This window comes from Macrosteles quadrilineatus, unplaced genomic scaffold (genome assembly GCF_028750875.1).
Source record: "Macrosteles quadrilineatus isolate MER2022 unplaced genomic scaffold, UCM_ALF_1.0 Scaffold_8__2_contigs__length_117827958, whole genome shotgun sequence".
Lineage (NCBI taxonomy): Eukaryota > Metazoa > Arthropoda > Insecta > Hemiptera > Cicadellidae > Macrosteles > Macrosteles quadrilineatus.
In genome coordinates this window covers 15756614-15779093 of record NW_026542601.1, presented here as the reverse complement: position 1 = coordinate 15779093, position 22480 = coordinate 15756614, and the positions used below count along the sequence as shown (strand labels likewise).

The 22480-nt window shown below is 33.6% G+C and overlaps 1 protein-coding gene across 1 annotated transcript in view; it reads left to right on the top strand.

Annotated features, from left to right (window-relative positions):
- LOC129000218 (junctophilin-1-like) overlaps positions 1–22480 on the top strand; it is a 58581-nt gene that overhangs the window by 25572 nt on the left and 10529 nt on the right. The window contains exons 2-3 of the mRNA XM_054427173.1: positions 6017–6228; positions 20756–21045. Coding sequence (XP_054283148.1) covers positions 6017–6228; positions 20756–21045 — 502 coding nt within the window. The remainder of the gene's footprint in view (positions 1–6016; positions 6229–20755; positions 21046–22480) is intronic.

Here is a 22480-nt window from a genome sequence, read left to right as displayed (position 1 = left end):
CATAAAAAATATGTTAAGTATTTGAAATGCGATTGACCAAACATGTTTGTATATGTGTGTAGTTGTTGTATACATTATTCTACAAAGTTTGAATTTCCCAAGTGTCTCTACATTACTCTATTGCAACAATATTGCTACAAAGCTATTTTGCTTCAGTTTAATTCCCATAATAGTTTGAGGTTAACTAAATATATTCTTGACACTTCAATATTTTATCTGATTTTCGTAACGATTTTCCCAGGTGTAAAACTGCGCTTGAAATCTCAAAGTGGATGTTTCCGCAATTTATTCTCACTAATGAAGAAGTAGTTTGAGAAACTCATTCCAGAAGTTTAAATCAAGTAATTTTTCGGATGGAATATGTTTTGACCTATTTCTCTGGTGCCAGAGCTGGCATAGTGCCAGGGAGTGTCTATTGTGCCAGTCTGACAGTCTATCTTAGCAATGAGCGATTATGTTGCGTAATTATAGCTGGATACTTATTATGTACAAGAGTCAGTGTACTATTGCATACTTTGTGAAAGCACGATTCAATGGCATATACATGTCGAATACAGCACCAATATTGGAATTCATGAAACAGATTGAGAATAAAATACGAAAGGCATTTTCGGTATCTGAGAGCAATGCAAATAAACGGTGAGCAAAATTTACTTAATTTTATCCTACCATAATCAATAGCACGTTTTGGAAAAACTTTTCGAAACTTAAGTATATTGTAATGAAAACATATTGGAAGAATTTTGATTCTTTTGAAAATCTCGATGCATAATTTATAATGATTAATTTAATCAAATTTAATCTGATAATTTATCGTGGGTTATATTACAATTCGTACTTGGTAATTGGTAGACATTTTCCTTTCCCTTCCTAAAATTAGGAATGTTGTCCAGTTCGTACCCAAAATATTATATATTGTATACCCCTATATGCTTGGATTTTATTTTAACTAGCCATTGAAAAAAATGGACAACGAATCTGCTTAACCTTGAGATGTGCTTTGATTCGCCTGGTTTACAATGTAAGGAAGCCGCCCGAACACATGACACTTTTAAGGATTCTCTGTTTACCTTACAATACAAATCTCACTCCACGTCTTCTACTCTGAGTTATATGGTTATCTTGATTACACGTTTTCATGAATTAATAAAGTCAAATGTTTGGAATCCTAAAATTTAGTCAAAGCAGAAGCTGGTAAAAAGTGGTACTCTTTAGGAAGACGAGACGAGTACGCAACGAGAATAGGTTTTTATCAAAAGTTTGAATATTTTAATTTTCAACTAGCAGTGTTTAGTTTTAAGAAAACTATTTTGTTTACAAACGGAAGTGTCAGTGTGAATTGTTAAAGTTAGTGAAGTAAACACTGGATATTTTATTAGACAGGATGTGCAAAAAAATGCACCAAGGTAGCTGAAGTTTGGTATATTAACTAATTCAAATACAATTAATTTAGATTCTTTAAAAACAATCAAACATAGTTTATTCGTTCGTCCAATTGTTAATATTACAGCTATAAGTTTTGACACTTTATTTTTTAATTTGCAAATCCGACTGTTAAAACACATGTCGTCTCGTACAACATGTTTAACGACACTTATCTTTTATACATTATATTTATTTACTTTCCGTGTAGATATTTCACAAGATTTGATTAAAATAATCCATATTACTAACCCTTTTTGTCTTAACACTCTAAAAACATAAGTCGTTGATGACTAGGCGCATTTCAAAACATATATGCCTACTCGTAGCTCCATTGATATAATAAAAAACATCATTCTAATGCACTAATGTAGACTTCTAAATTCAGGTAGACTAGTCAAATTAGAACATGAAAGTTTAACGTTACACTACCACGCATAAAACACATTAAACATTTTAGATACTCAGATACACTCAGGCTCTCAACGTTTTCGTTTGATTTCAATCTGACCATAAAATGTTTAGTTAACATCAACTTTCTCCATACAAAAGACAAAAGCCCTCAGAAGATGAACATTGTGGAAGATGTTGTTGGAAGAAGCATTGAACAGTAAACGCGTTGTCTTGGGCCGAGTTAAAGAGTAGTTATTATTCTTGCTCGTTTTGCCAGTTTCATTATTTGAATGTACATTTCATCTTCGTCACTTTCTACACTCAAAACACAAAATCACTTGTTCTATTGATGAACATAACGTAGGAGAGTTGATCAACGCGTTGTAGTAGTATGGGTGATGGTTGGGGGGGGAGGGGGGAGCTACAGTATTTATTCTTGGCCGACAATGACCAGTAAGTAGGGCCAATTCTAGTTTGACGTGTCTCCAACCCAACATTCCGCTAGGTCTCCGTCCTTGATATGCTTGTGGCCTCACTATTGTCTGCGATATGATTCATCCTCCCATGAAAATGTGTTTACTAAAAACTATCCAGTGTTCAATGATGTGGCGGTTACATTTAATCGGGGTTCTAATTTGTTTTGAGCATCTTTTCACTATGTGACAGTAAGTGCGTTGGTTTTTGGATACTTGTTGAAACGATGGTCAAAGGTTCGTGTATGCTGTTTTTATTGGTTTGAAAATTTCACGGTTCGTGGAAGTGCTATAAAGTTCTGGAAAAAAGTTCTGCCCTGTAAGGCATTACTATACTCCAGAAGGCACAGATCCGAAAAGAAGGCGGAGTTGAGTTCAGCCAAAAAATGTATTACTACACTCCAGAAGGCACAGTTCCGTAAAGAAGACGGAGTTGAGTTCTGCCCCGAAAGGCATTACTACACTCCAGAAGGCACAGTTCCGTAAAGAAGACGGAGTTGAGTTCTGCCCCGAAAGGCATTACTACACTCCAGAAGGCACAGTTCCGAAAAGAAGGCGGAGTTGAGTTCAGCCAAAAAATGCATTACTAAACTACGGAAGTACAGTTCCTAAAATATTTTTAAGGTTGAAACATAATATGATTTCTTTTGTTGTTTTAATAAACAATTTACTCAACTGCATGTTTCAATAAAAACAATATGGATTCTCATACAACTAGATCAAAACCGTACACAAAACAAATTAATCAATAACCCTTTCCTACTAGTATGATGAGGGAAGGGCTTTGTTTAGTTTGGTTACATTTGTACCAAAATATCAATAGATTTCTTAAATATTAGCAACAAAATCACTGAGTAGTACAGAATTGAATTGGTCAGTCTGGTAAACATGAATAGTTCAACTGTATTAAATATTTTATGGTTTTAAAACAACACTTATTCTTATTTTAAATAGTTTTTAAAGCATTTTAGTTGTCTATATACAATGCCGGGTATCTCAGTAACACCCTTTTTTCAGCAGTTTTGCTCAATACCTTTTTAAGATTGAGGTATCATTTTAAGGCTTGTGCTCTAGCGGTGGGAAGAATGGTAATTAATTGAAACGGTGATTTCATTTGGGGCTTCGTCTCCCTAGCATTTGATTTGTTTATTTACTTTCAAATATTTACTGATGCAGGCCAACTTTCTTTTTAACTGTTTAATTTTTAATGTAAACTAGAGGTTGTCCAGTGGTCGAATACTCGACCAAAAGTATATAATGTACAGACTTCTCTATTTTCGTCCCACACACTGTAAATAAAACATGTGATTGGAATCTTCCATTTTGTTTATTTTCTGTTTATATTTCGTCACCAATCCATTATGCCCATGTTAATTTTTAAAATTTAAATTAATTTTTGTGCTTATTTTTTAGTCTTTTTTAATTTATGAAGGGATTCTGCACATCTACAGGAAAATATCTTTCGAACAATATGCATAGATTTCTCTGCTATGTACATGAGCTGAGAAAGAAGGTTTTAAAGAAACACGCTTGCCTATAAATATATAGATGTGAATAGCTGATCCTTCATTTGGAATGTTTAACCACAGTCAGATTGTAAACAAAAGACCTAAGAGAGTATGAACGTCAAGAATTGCAGCTATGCTACTTACTTATAAACGTAACGAGATTAAAAAAGGTCAATTCTCTTTATAGTCTAAAACTATATATCTAAAAATAAAAGGAAATATTTGGTTGTAAATTAGTAGTTTTTCTCATAATTATCTATCTGTCTCAAACAAACCTTGAAAAGTAAAAGATCGTTGTATTATTTGTTTCTATTTTGTATATTTTTATTATATATTTATTTTATTTATTGTGTTATTATATTTCTATTAAAGTTGAGCCAATCAATGACACAACAACACAAAAATCTGTTATGGCTTCAGTAGGGTATTTTGATTGTAAATCGATGTAGAGTTTAAAAAAATGATAGAAAGAAAACAAGTTTGGGAAACTGCAGAAATGGTTTTTAAATTACCACAAATATTTAGCACTTATCGTCATATAGATTTTTTTGAAAAATATGTTTAAAACATGTGAATTCAAATCTAGGTTAGAAACTTAACATGTTTTTTTACATAAAAAAATGAGTAATTTTAATTCTTCTATTTATACCATTGTAAAGATGTAAAAATTCAAAATCTGCCTTGATGAAAATATACGATTTAAAGAATCTTACAATTCATATTACATTTTTCATTAACAATTTACATTATTCAATTTGTAATCCATATGTAATTTATTCGTCCATTTTTTAAATACAATCTATTCAGTAAGCATATTAATGTGGTATAAAAAAGCATTAAAAACTAATCCATTCGATTATTACAACGGGTAAAACCAAGAGATGAAATTTATCCTTTGCGGATTTACTTTTACAGCTGCGAATAAAATATCCTGTGCAAAGCAATCCAAATAACACGTTTTAAGAATATCCGTTGAAAAAGAGGCGATATCAGTTGTAAACTCGATACCCTTGCATCGCTTTCTGATATTTTATGAGACTTATCCCTTCACCAACTCCGGTAGAATTTCAACACTTGATACTGTTTAGAATATTTTTTATTTTCACGAAACTATTTGAAATTTAAATCAAATATACTATTTGGGTGCAATACGTTTAATAAAAATACATGGATGGATACAGAATCATTTCAAATTTTAGAAGGTGGAATAAAGGATTTATATCGGTGTAAAAGGTTATAGTTTTACAGGTAAAAATATAATCAGAGAATCTACATAAATTGACTTACTTTAGTTTATGAAAGATCAAATCGATTTTAATAATGATTTGTATAACGATATGGGCTATGTTATATGCAATTTGAATAAATACCATGATACGATGAGGATGCAACCTTATTATTCTGGATGATTATTCTCGTCTTAATGTACTCGTTCAAAAAAATAAGTTATTTTGAATTTGCTCCACAAACAGTGTCGTAAATTTCATACAATTTATACATCTTAACTTTTTTATTATTCATGTAGATGACATTTCTTTAGTTTCCACTATGTTTTTAAGTGTCAGTGCATAATTATACAGTAATGGGTAATGTCTAAGTAGAACGACTATGATCTTGGATATGAGCCTATATTTTTGTGCTTTAGCCCCCAGTAATAAGGAAAGTCTGGGTAGGCTGACTCTGATCTTGTGTTTCAGCATCTGTGTCGTGTGTTTCGACATCCAAATGTAAAAGAGTTGTCTGAGTAGACTGACACTGATCATGTATTTCAGCATGTTTCGTGTGTTTCAACATCCAAATGTAAAAGGGGTGTTCGAGTAGACTGACTCTGATTTTGTATTTCAGCATCTGTTTCGTGTGTTTCAGCATCCAAATGTAAAAGGGGTGTCTGAGTAGACTGACTCTTTTCTTGTCTTTCAGCATGTATTTCGTGTGTTTCAACATCCAAATGTAAAAGTGGTCTTCGAGTAGACTGACTCTGATGTTGTATTTCAGCATATGTTTAGTGTGTTTCAACATCCAAATGTAAAAGGGGTGTCTGAGTAGACTGACTTTGGTCTTGTATTTCAGCATCTATTTCGTGTGTTTCGACATCCAAATGTAAAAGGGGTGTTCGAGTAGACTGACTCTGTTCTTGTATTTCAGCATCTGTTTCGTGTGTTTCAACATCCAAATGTAAAAGTGGTGTTTGAGTAGACTGACACTGATCTTGTTTTTCAGTGGCAGCACGTTCGAAGGCCAGTGGCAGAACGGCAAGAGGCACGGGCTCGGCGTGGAGTCGCGGGGTCGGTGGTTGTACCGGGGCGAGTGGACGCAGGGGTTCAAAGGTCGATACGGAGTCCGGCAAAGCAACACCTCCAACGCCAAGTATGAAGGCACCTGGGCCAACGGACTCCAGGACGGCTATGGATCTGAGACCTATGCGGATGGCGGTGAGTGAATTGAAACATTTGTTGAACATTATATTTTATGGTGTGAGAAAACGACAAAAGATTCGTTCATTATTTGCGTTCAGTGCACTAAAATTAGGGTTTTTAAAATTGAAGGTTTATCATTACAGTTCATCTTTGTACTGCACTGACACTTTTCTTGATGCGTTCCACGCCTTTATTTGCAGTTTTAATCTGTCCTGATATTAATAAATATCGAAAGTACAGAGTTTTTGGTTGTTGTCTTTCTATTTAAGTAGATTATTTTACGTCGCTAACACACCAGATCGTGTATTTTAAGGTGGAGACCAATAGACAGATCTGCGAACACCCAAAATGTCAAACAATAATTAATTACCAATCGAGATTAGTTGTTCAAACTCGTACTATACAGCACACTTTGTTCTACGCAATTACCTAAGGTAAGAGATATGCTGGTTCTAATCTGGGCCTTGACTTAGTAGAGATGACCACTGAGTCGCTTATCAGTCAACAGGCCACACTAGGATTTGCGTAATGGCATGATGTTTTCTTATTACAGTATTCACTACATTTTAAACAAACGAGATCCTAGTCCTCACGACGGTGCTGTTTTAACCTACTAGTTTAAAAAAATCTAACGCCAATCTGGTGCTATTTCTAGATATAACAATAGATAATTTAAATTACCAATTATCCAGGCTGTAGTAACACTAAAACGGCTAAAACATTCGCCATTATCGTATGTTTCGAATTAGTTTCTTAAACTTTATTTTCAAAGCTATACAACTAACTTTGATTTCTACATTAAAAATAAATAAATTGCAAACAGATTATTTGCTCATCAGTTCAATTACATTATTGCTTAACAGATTGTGAGGAATGGCCAAACTCTATTGTTCTGCAGAAATAATCATTCTTAGAACTCATCGAGGTCGGTTTGGCCACACAGTCTTGCCACTGCCAACATAGTAGCTTACACTTGTTATTGTAACAACTATTTATTGTCTAGGATACATAGTTGTCTAGGATACATAGTCGTCTAGGTCACGTTTTCACGTAGTTGTCTAGGATACGTAGTTGTCTAGGATACACAGTTGTCTAGGATACACAGTTGTCTAGGATACACAGTTGTCTAGGATACACAGTTGTCTAGGATACACAGTTGTCTAGGATACACAGTTGTCTAGGATACACAGTTGTCTAGGATACACAGTTGTCTAGGATACACAGTTGTCTAGGATACACAGTTGTCTACGATACACAGTTAATTGTCTAGGATAAATAAATTATATGTCTTATATCTTTTGTTTTTTAAGGTTCAATGTCAAGTCAATCGTTTTCCAAACTAGAAACCTTTTTGCCAAATATAAATACGAATGAAATCAAATACGTATTCAAATATTTCTCAATATATTTACAAATGCAGTAAAATTATGCATTCGTTCTTGGTTTTCTTCCAAACTTTTTTTAACGCAACTGAAATAAAGTGTTTTATAATCCAATACACATTTTATTTTCGCTTACTAGGTTAGTTCAGGATAGAAAATTAATTTGTATAAAACTATAGTTTTGTAATCATTTTTCATACCATCAATTAAATTGTTAAAATGAAATGCATTATTACCCTTGGACAAAAGTATTTCTGAATCATCACTTATCATTTTTAACGTCATAGAAATTATCAACCAATCAACGTTAAAATACAAAGAACAAACGATCCCATTGGAGGTAGTCTGGATTTAAACGTTTTATCAGTGCTAGGATCTCTTAGATGTCACCACGTCACCTAACCATTGGGATTTAAAGGTCAGAGAATTGAGTGATTGATTTTAGCATGGGAGCATTGTGCTTCAAACTTTCGACTACGACAGTTATTTAACTCTTCAAAATAATGTGTCGCCGTTTCTTATTTTGTACCTTCCTTATGTTTTGTTTCAATACCGTAACGAATTATTTTAATCTATTAAACCCTTTTTTCTCAGCTCGTGTGCATCGCAGGAAAAATCTACGCATACAGTTAGAAATATATTTTCCTGTAGATGTGCAGAATCCCTTTATAAATTAAAATAGGCTCAAAAATAAGCACAACAAATTTTAACTTTTGAAATGAACATGGGCCTTATGGGTTGACATGCTAGTGACGAAATTTAAACAGAAAATCTAAACAAATGGAAGAAATTCCAATCACATGTTGTATTTACAGCGTGGGGCGAAACATAGAGAAGTTTGTTTTTGGTCGAGTTATGACTTCTTCGTGAGTTTTGTAAGATTGATTTTACGTTAGTCATAATTTGAATTAGACTGGGACGGGTGGCGTCGTCCTGTAATCCAGCTACTAGGAGGTCACGAATTGTGGATATTTATAGGGATGCACTGTGGATGTGATGCTCCCTGGTGTGGATTAACGTCCGCACTAGTGAGTACTACGACTATCCGCAGTACTATCCTGATAATTAGACCAATTCGTATATACCAAGGAAAAAATGTGGTTCGGATTCCACTATAAACTGTAGGTCCCTTAGTTGCCATTAGCTGTTTGGGCTATTAATTAACAGCTGTGTCTAAGGAATGTCGGCCTTAGTCACTAACAAGACTACAAGATCGCGCCACTCATCCTACACTCATCTCCATTCATACTTGGCTTAAAATACCTACATAGTATGGTCGCCATTTCATAAGAAAGTATAAAGTATAAAGTATTAGTTGAATACTTGTATTTTAGCAGTGTATTGACGTGTCTTACTTCTGTGTGGGTTAATCTGTGATCGAATGTTTTCATAAGAACCTTTTACAGGAATTTTCGGGTACTGTGCTACTTTCGCTTTAAATTTATGATGTTTGGATCACACAAAAACAATATTTTGCATTTTTATGAAGATATATTTCTCGTGTATTTTATAAAATTTCTGTCTTATTTGCAGTCAAGACAGGATAAAAATTTATTTAGATTTAAAATTGATTTCAAAATGTATATATTGAATGTGTTTGTTGGTGTAAAATGTTACCATCGCTCAGAATTTAAATAGTAGTGAACTCAAAATAAATAAATAATAACCCAGTCATTCTTCCGCCCCCTTATTTTTACGTTGTACATCGACGAATAGTAGGCCTAATACTCTGCTACTTACTATGTTGAGTTTATTTTCTTACCAGATTATAGTAGTCAGAATAGTAAACACAGTCGAAGATGTAGGTGCAACTATAGTCGACGAATCAACATTATATTCTATTTCGTGCATGATGCAGTTTTCAGGTCCTATTATAGCAAATTAATACGTTTGGAAATAAAATTATACAAATTTTGAAACCATTTATTTCTGGCAATCTATTTGACAAATCTACCATCGGATGTATTAACATTTAATTAATACATTAATGAACTGTATAAGTAAACATAGTGTGTACATTTTTCGATAAAATAAAACTTTTCACGATTTATGTTCAATTACCAATTATTATATTATATTCTGGTTTATACTTTCATCGTTGAATTTATCAAATGTTTCTCTCCCAAATAAAATTTGTCATTGCATCGCACTATCCAATCTATTTACTCAAATTCCTTTGCGATCTTGTTTTCAACTAATTGCAAATCCACTCTGTTGACTATTTGGTCAGCGTAGCACGTGGGTTTCGACAGATCACGAGATTAGAGTTTGGATTATGAAAACAAACAAGTTGAGTAAGGAAAGTAATGTCTGAGTATCGATCGGGCAAGTCCATTGCTACTGTACTACCCGGCCTGTACCATCAAGCTACAGAGCCACCTCGCACGTAGTGATGTTGACTTCAAAATAGACAATATACAATCCTACTAATATTATAAATGAGAAAGTTTGGATGTATGTTTGTGACACGTAAACGCAAAAACATACTGGTCGGATTGGGCTGAAATTTGGCATGATGATAGCTCACATTCCCGATTAACATATAGGCATATTATCTCAAAAATCCTTTCGGGCTCCACCCCAGTGGCTCTGTAATTCCCCATGTTAAATTTATGAGTATCCATTTGGGAATTAAAGTATTTAGCCAGCTGTTTCAAACTAAAATAGTTGGTTCTATGATATGCAAAAGCATTAAAAAAATAATAGTTATTTTTTCCATTATTTATAAAAACAGCTAATTTGAACTTAGCAGCAACAAAAAACTGTGATACGCAATGAGAACTGTCAAAGTAGGATTGTTTACTGTTATGTTTATGTTTTTAATTTCATGAATAATTTGTGATATTTTGCGAATTTTTAATAATCAATCTTTCTCTATTGTGTAGTTGAAGTGGTAGAACATTATGGCTATGGCAGTGGCAGAATACTATATCATACCATAAATTTGAGGAAGCAAATTTTCTCAAACCGTATTTTATCACATTGCAAATGCAAATATCGAGTATAACTGCAATAAGCATTTTATACTTATTTGCCAACCCTGTACGAAAAACGGGTACTCTCTTCCCGTTGCAAAACACGGGTACAAGAGCTAGTACTGTACTTATATAATCGAACACTAAATGTCTAACAACATCATTAAATCGGAAAATGCTCTACTCGAACACAAGCTTTCTAGGAAACACAAACAATAAACAAATTCTTCAACTAGACAATAGGCTAAACAATGTCTACAAAAATTATCACAAAAAACTGTCTTAAGGAATTAATTTAAATACAATCAATTACCCATCAGTTCTCTAAATACATACAATGTTGAAAACAATCGATTGAGAAATCGGCTTAATGGAGTGTAAACCACAATCAATTAACTTTAACTCTTTAAGTACACACAATACCTAAAACAATAATCGGATAGATAAATTAGCAACAGCGTTCGAAAAAATAAATATAATCAATTTTTAAATTACATAGATTGTCTGAAAACAAACATAGAATTGGAATCAAGAAGGGATAAGTGAAAAAAGTCGGGTAACTACGACAAATTTTGTAAATACATACAAATTTCACAAAAATCGAATCTGAAAATTTTGTAAAGGAATCCAGTGAACCCTAATAAGTTTACTGTAGTGAATTCTACTTATAACGTTTCAAAACAATAGTATAGGTAATAAAATCGGAAATAAACTATCAGGATAAAGGAAAACTTAATTAACTTAACTAAAAAGTCTACAATGTCATCAAGGCCGAGAATTAAATACAGAGGGACAACAAAAACGCAAGGAATTAACTTTTCGATTCTGGAATTACTTATTATGTCTAAAGAGAATCTTCTAGCTAAAAATGTGTATCTTCTAGTTATTGAAAACCGACAATAAAGTGCATTTACGTTGTTGACCAAATTTTAAAATAGTAAGAAAATGGTTGTGTAAAAAGTCGTTTTGGAGAATAAATTTGTCCAACTAATTATGTTTCATTTTTGAGCCAAACAATGGACAAAATAGTAAAGTTTTAAGAGAAAACGGATATTTATGTGAGTTTACTCATCCTCTTTTCACCCGTCCCAATTAACCGATTTATGCGATTGAGGTGTCATTTATAAGCTTATGTTCTAGTGGGGGGACAAATAGTAACTAAAAGGGTAATTTCTATTAAGACTTCACACCCCCCTTGTGTTTGATTTATTTCCACAGTTTGCCTTAAAGATCCAATGATGCTGACCAACTTTCTTTATTACGAAATGCGAACTGTAATTTAACATCTGCTGACATCTGACACTGACACTTCAGTTGCATAACCTCAGTCAGATCGTTAACAACAAACCAACAGTTGTAAATGAATTTTTACAGACTTTTTATTGATACTTTCATTGAATTTTATATACCCAACGTGTTTTTGTTTTTATCAGAGAAAAAGATATTAAAGTATTAGTTTCACCTCCAGAACATGTTTTGAATCCTATTAAAATGCAAAATTTGCGCATGGACCCACTCAAAAGGTACTGATAATTCATAGCGTACTAAAATAATCAAATATTACTACTTTTTTGCTGTAGCAAAATTAACTTTGAAGCCCACTCCAGCATTAGGAGCATCTTGATACAATTTGTACAGGATATTTCTTTCTACTTATCCTTCCAGACCAGATCGTGGACAAATACATTGATCAAGTTGTTTGTCTGCACAAGACATGCAATTTGAATAAGCTGTTAGTCTGTAAGCGAATTTTCTTGAGGGACGTATGTAGCTATTACAGTAAATCGTTATTTATGTAATTTGTCTATTATTTTTTACTCGGTAAGGATAACATTGGAGACACTATGTTTAACACTTGCAATATTTCAGTAACCAAATGGGTAGAATAATATTGTATTTAGTAAACTAAATATTTTGTAATTTTTAAGCCAATTCCAAAGTTGCAACGCTTTTTTTTAAACATAAAAAAATAATGGGGTCCCTAAAACCTTGCAAATGGTCGCATTAGTTTTGCTTGTGAACTTTTAATACTTTTCTGTGAAATGGAAACCATAAAAAGTAGGTATTTTATGCCAAGTATTAATGGATATGAGTGTGGGATGAGTGGCACGTATTGTAGTCTTGTTAGTGACTAAGGCCGACACAGTCCTAAGACACAGCTGTTAATTAATAGCCCATAAAGCTAATGGCGACTAAGGGACCTACAGTTTATAGTGGAATCCGAACCACATTTTTGCCTTAATATTAACGAATTGGTCTAATTAGCAGGGTAGTACTGTGGATAGTCGTAGTATTCACTAGTGCGGACGTTAATCCACACCAGGGAGTATCGCATCCACAGTGCATGCCTATAAAAATCCTAAATTCGCGATCTCCTAGTAGCTGGTTTACGACGCCACCATCCCAGTCATATACCATACAATAACCATACGATAGTCAGGAATAGTTTTAGTCACATTAAGTATAAACTATGATTAAATATAAACGCATATAAACATGAAAATTCAGTTTGTTATTACAAAATTTGAATGATCTAAGTATAGGTACCTCGGTATGGTAAGTTTATTTTGAACATCTACATGTTGTAAGAATAGAACAAGTTAAGAGGTATAAATTATGAATGAGCAACAGTTGTATGCCTACTTTGTACGTTGCCTATAGATAATTCATCATGATAGGCCTCCCATCCACACGCAACAGGTATTGTAATCGATAGTCATTTCTATTTCTGATGTTGGTAATACCAAAGTACTATTCATCTACAATTTAAGTCAGCAGATCTATTTCTACATTTGTAAAATGTAGCTTAAGTATTTATGATAAGTAGATATCCTATCCTATTAAATAGTGCAAGTAGATATCCTATCATACAGGAAAATAATTATCACTAGAGTACATGTTGCTCGAAATCGAGCAATTGCAAAGAAGTACAGGAGTTATTTATAAACAAAAAAACTAATAACAGTAATAATTTCCGATGATTTTAAAAGAGTCAATTAAAAGATTATTAACTAATGGAAATACTCACAATTTACATAACAGTCCTATTCCAGTTTAAAGCGTAAATTTAAAACAATCAAACTGCCCATGGTAGGGAAAAGGTAAGCTTACAATTTAAGTCAACGTAAAAAGACTGTCAGCTTTTATAAAGTACCTTACCTAAATTATTTAGCCAATTTGTAGACAATAAGGTGTAGAATACTTTGAACTCTACAGGACAGAGTTAGGCAAAAACTGGCAGAACTCTGAAATTGTGTTATTTATCATAGGCTTACTCATATGCCAAATCCTTAAAATAAAAATTCTATAATTATATAACATCATTAAACACAAACCAACATCCAAAACTATACACATTTTTAATACAACATAGATAATTTACACATTGACTGTTTACAATTAACATATGTTCTTCTTCTTTTTACTTTGAATTTTTGCTTCGCAATGGGAAAAATCTGTTTCATAATCATTGAAATAGATTTATAAATAATCTATCATAAAGTCTAAGATTAAATAAACCTACCACATAATTGTTTTATTTTTTGGATCAGCTGTCTGAAATTGTGAAATAGGCATTTGACAGTTCTGGTTGTTTACATTTAAATGTCAAAGCAACAGCTGGAGTTTCAAAACAATGTTTGTTTCCCATGTTAATCTTATGGAGAAATACGAAACTTTAAAGGGCCCCAGGGCCTCACTCTCTAATTATTTCCCTAAAAAGAAAGTTTCCTGCACAACTTCACGTTACGCTCTTTCCAATGACACCAAAAACATGTCAATCGGTTCAGTAGTTTCGGAGGAGTAATTGTCACAAAAATCCTGCTTGCGTATTAAATAAGTACTAGTGTCCCTGTTGCTCGAATTCGAGCAATTGCTAAGTAAATATTTGTATCAAACTGTTATAATACTATATTATCAAACTTATTGACTGTTTAGGATTAACCTATGCTCTTCTTCTCACTTTTGATTTCTGACAACAGCTGGAGTTTCATAACAATTTTTGTTTCCAATGTTAATCTTATGGAGAAATACGAAACTTTAAAGGGCTCCAGGGCCTCACTCTCTCATTATTTCCCTAAAAAGAAAGTTTCCTGCACAACTTCACGCTACGCTCTTTCCAATGACACCAAAAACATGACAATCGGTTCAGTAGTTTCGGAGGAGTAATTGTCACAAAAATCCTGCTTGCGTATTAAATAAGCACTAGTTGCTCTGCCCGTGCTTCGCTACGGGGTGAGAATGCAGAAAATAAAAATTCGATTTACTGCAAGATACTATAATACTATGAGAAACAGTTACAACACACTTACCAGGAAACATGTAGGCAAAAGCTCAATCCTGCTTATTGATTATTTAAATTAAGATCTCTTAATGTATTACAGTACAGGTACTATCATTTTATAGTGTATAGCATTTAAAATATATGCAAAAGTATAATTCATTGACCACATGGCACCAAAAAACAATTCTCCTTGTAAACAAATTAAATTAAATAGCAGAACAGCATTTCTGACAACAGCTGTAGTTTAATAACAATGTTTGTTTCCCATGTTAATCTTATGGAGAAATACGAAACTTTAAAGGGCCCCAGGGCCTCACTCTCTAATTATTTCCCTAAAAAGAAGGTTTCCTGCACAACTTCACGTTACGCTCTTTCCAATGACACCAAAAACATGTCAATTGGTTCAGTAGATTCGGAGGAGTAATTGTCACAAAAAACCTGCTTGCGTATTAAATAAGTACGAGAGGTCGTCCAGTGGTCGAAACTCGACCAAAAATATGTAATGTACTCACTTATCTATTTTCACCCCACACTGTAAATAAAACATGTGATTGGAGTTTCCTCCATTTGTTTTGATTTTCTGTTTATATTTCGTTGTTATTTCGTAACCAGCATAGCAACGCATAAGATCCATGTTAAATTTTTCAAATTTTTAAACTCATTTTTTGTGCTTATCTTTGAGCCTATTTAAATTTATAAAGGGATTCTGCACACCTACAGGAAAATAGCTTTCCAACGGTATGCGTAGATTTTCCCTACGATGCACACGAGCTGAGAAAAAAGGTTTTAAAGAAACATGCTTGCCTATTAATATATAGATAGATAGATAGATATAGATTACCAAAAACTAAAAGTAAACAACAAAACGACCGTGCATAATCCGGACTGAACTATATAATATATAATGACCTTAAAATAATTATTCCGTTGGATAGTGAACCTTTAATGAGTACCGGTATGTTTAATCTAATAGGCAAGCATGTTTCTTTAAACCCTTTTAGCGAATTTCCCATATAGGGAATAAGCTATTACCGTAGGTCTCATGGTAAGACCTAGACCCGGGACCGATTTACTTTTTCGTTTTGAGGTCCCCAGAGGCCAAAAACACCATCCGTTCAAATTCATATATATATATATATTTATATATGTGTCCGTTAGCGCGATAACTCGAGCAAAATTGATCCGATTTTGATGAAATTTGGTACAAACGTGTAAACCTACATTTATTCGAACGAGTTCGCGAACCAGCATAATCGGACTATGGGATCAGGGGTTTATGGGGGGTTTTATGGGGGTAAAAATGGGTTTTTCTCATTTTTGACCCTAAAAACTTTAAATTTTTAAATTTCTCTCTAGACCATTTTGAAGAGCTTAAAAAAACAAATAATTTAGTATATTGAAGTGTTTTTAAATGTTCATTGACTATGGAGAAAATTAAAAAAATTGTAAATTTAAAATTCCCATGTTATTCTTATGGATAATAAATAAACTGTTTTAGTTTGCTTGTTTATGGATATATTTTAATCAAATTTGGCAATTTGGTTTGTTTCATACTAAGCTATCAATATTTCAATTGAAAAAACACACCTCAACATCTTCCCCGTAGCAGCAAACCTAACTACTCACTAAAATTAATGTTATTAAATCAAGCCGGGTAAATGGAAATTCACTTAGTATGCAGGTTTGCTACGACGGGGGTATTTTCTCAACTCGTGTGCATCACAGGGAAAATCTACGCATACTGTTACTGTTGGGAAGATATTTTCCTGTAGATGTGCATAGATTAAAATATTCTCAAAATAAGCACAACAAACTAATTTGAAATTTTAAAAAATTAACATGGGCCGTATGGGTTGCCAGCTGGTGACAAAATAACAAAAAAATATGAACAGAAAATCAAAACAAATGGAAGAAATTTCAATCACATGTTTTATATACAGGGTGGGGTCAAAATATAGAATCCTGTACATTACATATTTTGGTCGAGTTTTCGACCACTGGACCACTAATCATAATAAAAGTTGGAATTGGAACAGAAGGTTATTAACATTATCAATTGAGATGTGGACGCCACCTATGTGCGTATCACCTATGAGTGTAGAATGGAGTGAGATGATCCGTGTATCTTGTTACTGACTAAGATCATTATCAGTAGATACCCTTAACATTAACATTATGCTATTGGCCAACCGGAGCATTGACCTAACTAAAGCTGCTCAAATAACTATCTTTGAGCTTCCACAGGATTCTCTGACACTTCTCGAAGGTACACGTGTTTATCTCAGTAACCATATGGTTTTGCGACTCAGCAGTGTTTATATCAGCAGGGGGGGGGGTATATCGACCCCTGACACACTGACCCCCCCCCAGACCTACTTCCGCATCCCCTAGCCGCAGTGTTTGGGTGTTATGACAAGTGGAATGATCCAACCTTAGGTCGTTCACTCTAAAATTTGAACAAATACAATTTTTCAAATTTAATTCTTTGGGGTTTTTTTTAATTTTTAGTACTGGTGGGTGAAATAACTAATTTGTAGCTTTGGCTATAAGAGAGAAGTAGATATTCAAATTATCATGCTAAATGAGTTGTCAGTTAAAAAAACTTGATCTACTGAAGGAGTGTGGTGTGGTGCCAATTCGATTTTCGTCAATTGACTTTTTTTATTCAAGCGAAACTGAAATGGTCACTTACATTACCTCCGTTTTTAAAGTAGCCGTTTCAGTTCAGTTCTTCTCATAACAGGATATTTTTTACTTTAAATAACAGCATAGTTTTACCACAGACAATGGAATAAACATTAAAGTATTATATTGTCTGTGGTTTTACTCAAAACAACACGGGTGACGGACCAATAAGGTTCGAGGATTAAGAGAGAAGAAGTAAAATTTTAATGATTCGAAATTCAACTAATCAGCGGTTCAGGCCAATTTAATTGTTGATTGGTGCAATTAATTAGTGTTTGGGACAATGTTTCATTTCATCAATGTAGCAATAATGAGAGGTTACAAACGAAAACATAAGCTCTCTTAGAAAGTTATCAGTAGGTAGTGATTTTTTTAGCGAATTTCCCTATAGGGAAGTAGCTATTACCGTAGGTGGCACGGTAAGACCTAGACCCGGGGCAGATTTACTTTTTCATTTTGATGTCCCCAGAGGCCAAAAACACCATTTCGTTCAAATTTATATATATATACACGTCCGTGAACGCGATAACTTGAGTAATTTTTGCCCTATTTTGATGAAATTTTGTTTAAAGAAAGGTGTAAAGAGGGATAAACTTGAATGAGTTCGCGAACCAGCATGATCGGAACATGGGAATGGGGCTTTACGGGGGTAAAAATTGGGTTTTCTCAATTTTGACCCTCAAAACACAAAATTCCCCAATTTCTCTTTAGACCTTTTTAAATTGCTTAAAAAACAAATAATTTAGTATATAGAAGTATTTTTGTTCGGTTATTAGTAACGGAGAAAATTTAAAAAATTGTAAATTTAAAATTCCCATGTTATTCTTATGGAGAATATTGTCAAAAAATGTTGTAGTTTGCTTGTTTATGGATATAATTTGATCAAACTTGGCAAATTTATTTATTTTGTACTAAGCTATCAATATTTTACTCAAAAAACACACTTTATTAGTTTCCTTGTAGCAGCAAACCTAGGTACTCGTTAAACCTAATGTTATTAAAATATATTTAACTATGAAAATCAATACAGACAAATGGAAATTCCTTTAGTCGGCAGGTTTTCTGCGGCGGGGGTATTTAAGAAAAACACTGTCGTAGGTAGGTAAAAGTAGTGTACGCAACTCGTGTAAATAGTTTTAATGACACTGTAGAAGTTTTTAAGGCACTTTTCAAGGCTCGTATACATCTTAAATTTTCTACTCGTTTCGTTAACACTATCTTTAACACAATCGTTGCGTAAACTACTACCCTATAATATACCTACAATTAAATGGTGTTTTGAACACCGGTACATTAATTATTCATGCTACACAAAAATTAAAACTCTACTATGCTTTAAAATTCAAACAAAAAATAATAAATTTTTTACGATGAATTGACATATAGATGAAAAAATAAAGTTGTCTTTTGATATAACATATAATACTAAACGTCCTTACGGATACATTTTTGGTGTTAATATCATCAGCTCTTTTACATAATGTACTACGCATACAGATGCACCGATGCAAGGACACAGTCTCCATTAGGAACAGTCGGGTGAAATTTAAAAAATTGGGTGATATTCACAACTTGTTTACCTGGAACGATGAAAGGGACAATTTGCCCTTATGTAATCAAGAACTCTTCCAATTTGCCACGAGTCGGATGCCTTCGCATTTACACTTAGTTGACAAGTGTATCATACCTTTATTGCAATGAAATCAAAATTATTTAAAAAAAGAATATTGTCAGCCAATGTAAGGAAGGTGTAAAAATATTTGTTACACCTATACTGGTAAAACTAAAATGCCAGGCAACCCTCCCCCCCCCCCCTCCTGGAGCTATCCTTCTCTTGCAGTACCCTACCTATCTTGTTTCAGGTACTCAAAATCAGACAGGTTGTTAAAGTGGAGTGATGGAGTAGTCATCTCTTATTAGCCAACTAAATCAACAACAAGAATGTAAATAGTTAGTTACGGATTACATTCTACCCAATAACATGTGAAGATTCAATAGGTTTCGAAAATAAGAAAAAAAAGAAAGAAAGAATCATCAGGTTGTAAAACATTTTATTGCCGTTAATGTTAAATAAATACGGATATAAAATATAGCAACAGAAGGGATAGCTCTTAAAATGTTCATAGATACACCACAAGTGCTGTCCATTAGCCATTGTGCAAGTTTCCAATCTATGCTGTAAATTTTCCCATACACCGGCTAGCATCACAAGGCTGATTTATTCTACGGCATTGCGAATTCGTCCACGGAGCTCTTGAAGGGTTTGAGGCATTGGCGGTACATAAATGTTTTCTTTTACATAGCCCCAATAGAAAAAATTACCCACCGTAAGATCAGGAGATCAGGGGACCATTTGAGAAGGGTGAAGTCATTATCACCAAAATGTTTTCTCTTGAATTAATCATTTTGAAAATGATGCAAACACGTCTGAGAAAAAATCAAGACTGATTATTGAACAGCTGATTATAAAACTTGAAAACGTGCTTTTTAAACACATGTTTCAAATATTAATGTGGGACAAGAATTGGGTGAGGTACATGAGATTAAAACTTGATGATTCTTTTATAAAAGCTCTGTATATAAGGATCTCAAAAACCTCCAGTCACCCTGCTTGTGTTTAAGACGATGGTTTAATCCTATACTTTTATATGAGCATTGTTTGCTTGTGTATATATGGTTGCACAAATATCTCGTAAGCGCCTTTGACGATTTCCTTCAAATGCTATAAATAATTTATTCCTAGCCTAAAAACTTGTTTAATGCAGTTAAAACTGCCATCAAAATTCTACTTGCTAATAAAAATGAAAATGCAAAAACCAAAATTTCTTAACATTGGCCTTATGGGTTGCCAAGGAACCACGTTGGTTGAACAAAGTAACGAGGGAAAAGTAAACAAAAGACTTGTAACAGTAACATGTGTTTAAAACAAGCCACACACAGTATACTAGCAAATTACAAAATACAGTACAAAGGGAAAAACATCAGTTGCTACTATTGAGCAAATATTATCTGAAGATTATTCGATATAGTGGTACAATGGAAATAAACAACCGAGCCATTTGGCTTCGAGGTTTTTGTGATCAATAGCTCGGTCCTAAGGTACTGTTTATAATCTATACATTTTCACTATAGAGTCGAGAACAGCAAGGACCATTTTTAGCCCAATCAAGGACAGCTGGGTAAAGTTTTTTTTGTTTCTGACAACTGTTTTGTTACAGGTACCTATCAGGGACAATGGTTGAGAGGGATGAGGCATGGGTATGGTGTGAGGGCGAGTGCTCCCTTCGGCCTGGCCTCGCACTATCGCCCCAACAAGACACTGCGGGCGTCTCTGACATCCCTCCGCAGCAACGAAGGCGCAGCGGGCGCGGAGGCTGCTGCCGAGAGAGACCGTAAGATGGATGACTCGCGGGGCGGCTTTGTGTTGAAGGCGAGGAGTGATGAACCTCCAGTCCGTCGGCGATCACTAGTCGAAAAGTCGAGCGGGATCAAAAAATCTATCCTTTCTGTAAGTAAAAAATGTTTTACCACTAAATAAGCATTTTTCATGTATAAGTAACAATTGAATTTTAAAGTCTAGATTGAACTTTGACTTTGAATGGAACATACTATTCCCATGCTAAAGATGTAGTCAGATTTAGAATGAAAATGTATGTGATTTAAATTGAGTCACTGAGACGACTCCTCTGATAATTACCATTTTATGTTGAATACACAAAATTTAGCCAAACCAAACTAAAATTACAAAATATAGTAATTGTAAGCTATACTGTTAGAGGTAGCATCTTTTTAGCGAATTTCCCTATAGGGAAGTAGCTATTACCGTAGGTGGCACGGTAAGACCTAGACCCGGGACCGATTTACTTTTTCATTTTGATGTCCCCAGAGGCCAAAAACACTATTCGTTCAAATTTTAATATATGTATATATATATATATATATATATATACGTGCGTGAACGCGATAACTTAAATAATTTTTGTGCGATTTTGATGAAATTTGGTTTAAAGGTGTAAAGCGGGATAAACTTGAATGAGTTCGCGAACCAGCACGATTGGACCATGGGAACGGGGCTTTACGGGGGGTTTTATGGGATAAAAATTGGGTTTTCTCACTTTTGACCCTCAAAACACAAAATTTCCCAATTACTCTTTAGACCTTTTTAAAGAGCTTAAACAAACAAATAATTTAGTATATAAAAGTATTTTTGTTCGAATATTAGTAACGGAGAAAATTAAAAAAGTTGTAAATTTAAAATTCCCATGTTATTCTTATGGAGAATATTGTCAAATGTTGTAGTTTGCTTGTTTATGAATATATTTTGATCAAACTTGGCAAATTTATTTATTTCGTACTAAGATATCAATATTTTACTCAAAAACACACTTTATTAGTTTCCTTGTAGCAGCAAACCTAGGTACTCGTTAAACCTAATGTTATTAAAATATATTTAACTGAAAATCAATTCACACAAATGGAAATTCGCTTAGTCGGCAGGTTTGCTGCGGCGGGGGTATTTATGACACATAATATAAACTGAGCGGAAAATTCAGTTTTTAACTGTATATATAGCATTGACATAGCCGATAATAGCACACTCAGTTACAGACAATGGTTTTAAAAACCTGAACCTTATCTCAGTGACAAACACTCATTTGATCAATAAAACAACAGATAAGTAAAAAAAAAACACCTTCATTTTCGGTGAAAAATTAATCAAACTATATTTCCAGGGAAAATTAAAACCTGATATCATAATATACTCATTCTAATTTTGTTCAACAGTTTTATTTACTTGTCATTGCCAATGATATATTTGTTGTGGGACTTAAAATGTGTTGATATATTTTTAAAAATGTATTTTTATATTTTATGTATGGCAATCTTACTCTTGATCAAACTTATCAAAATACATTTAACATACATTTAATGCCAGTATTTGG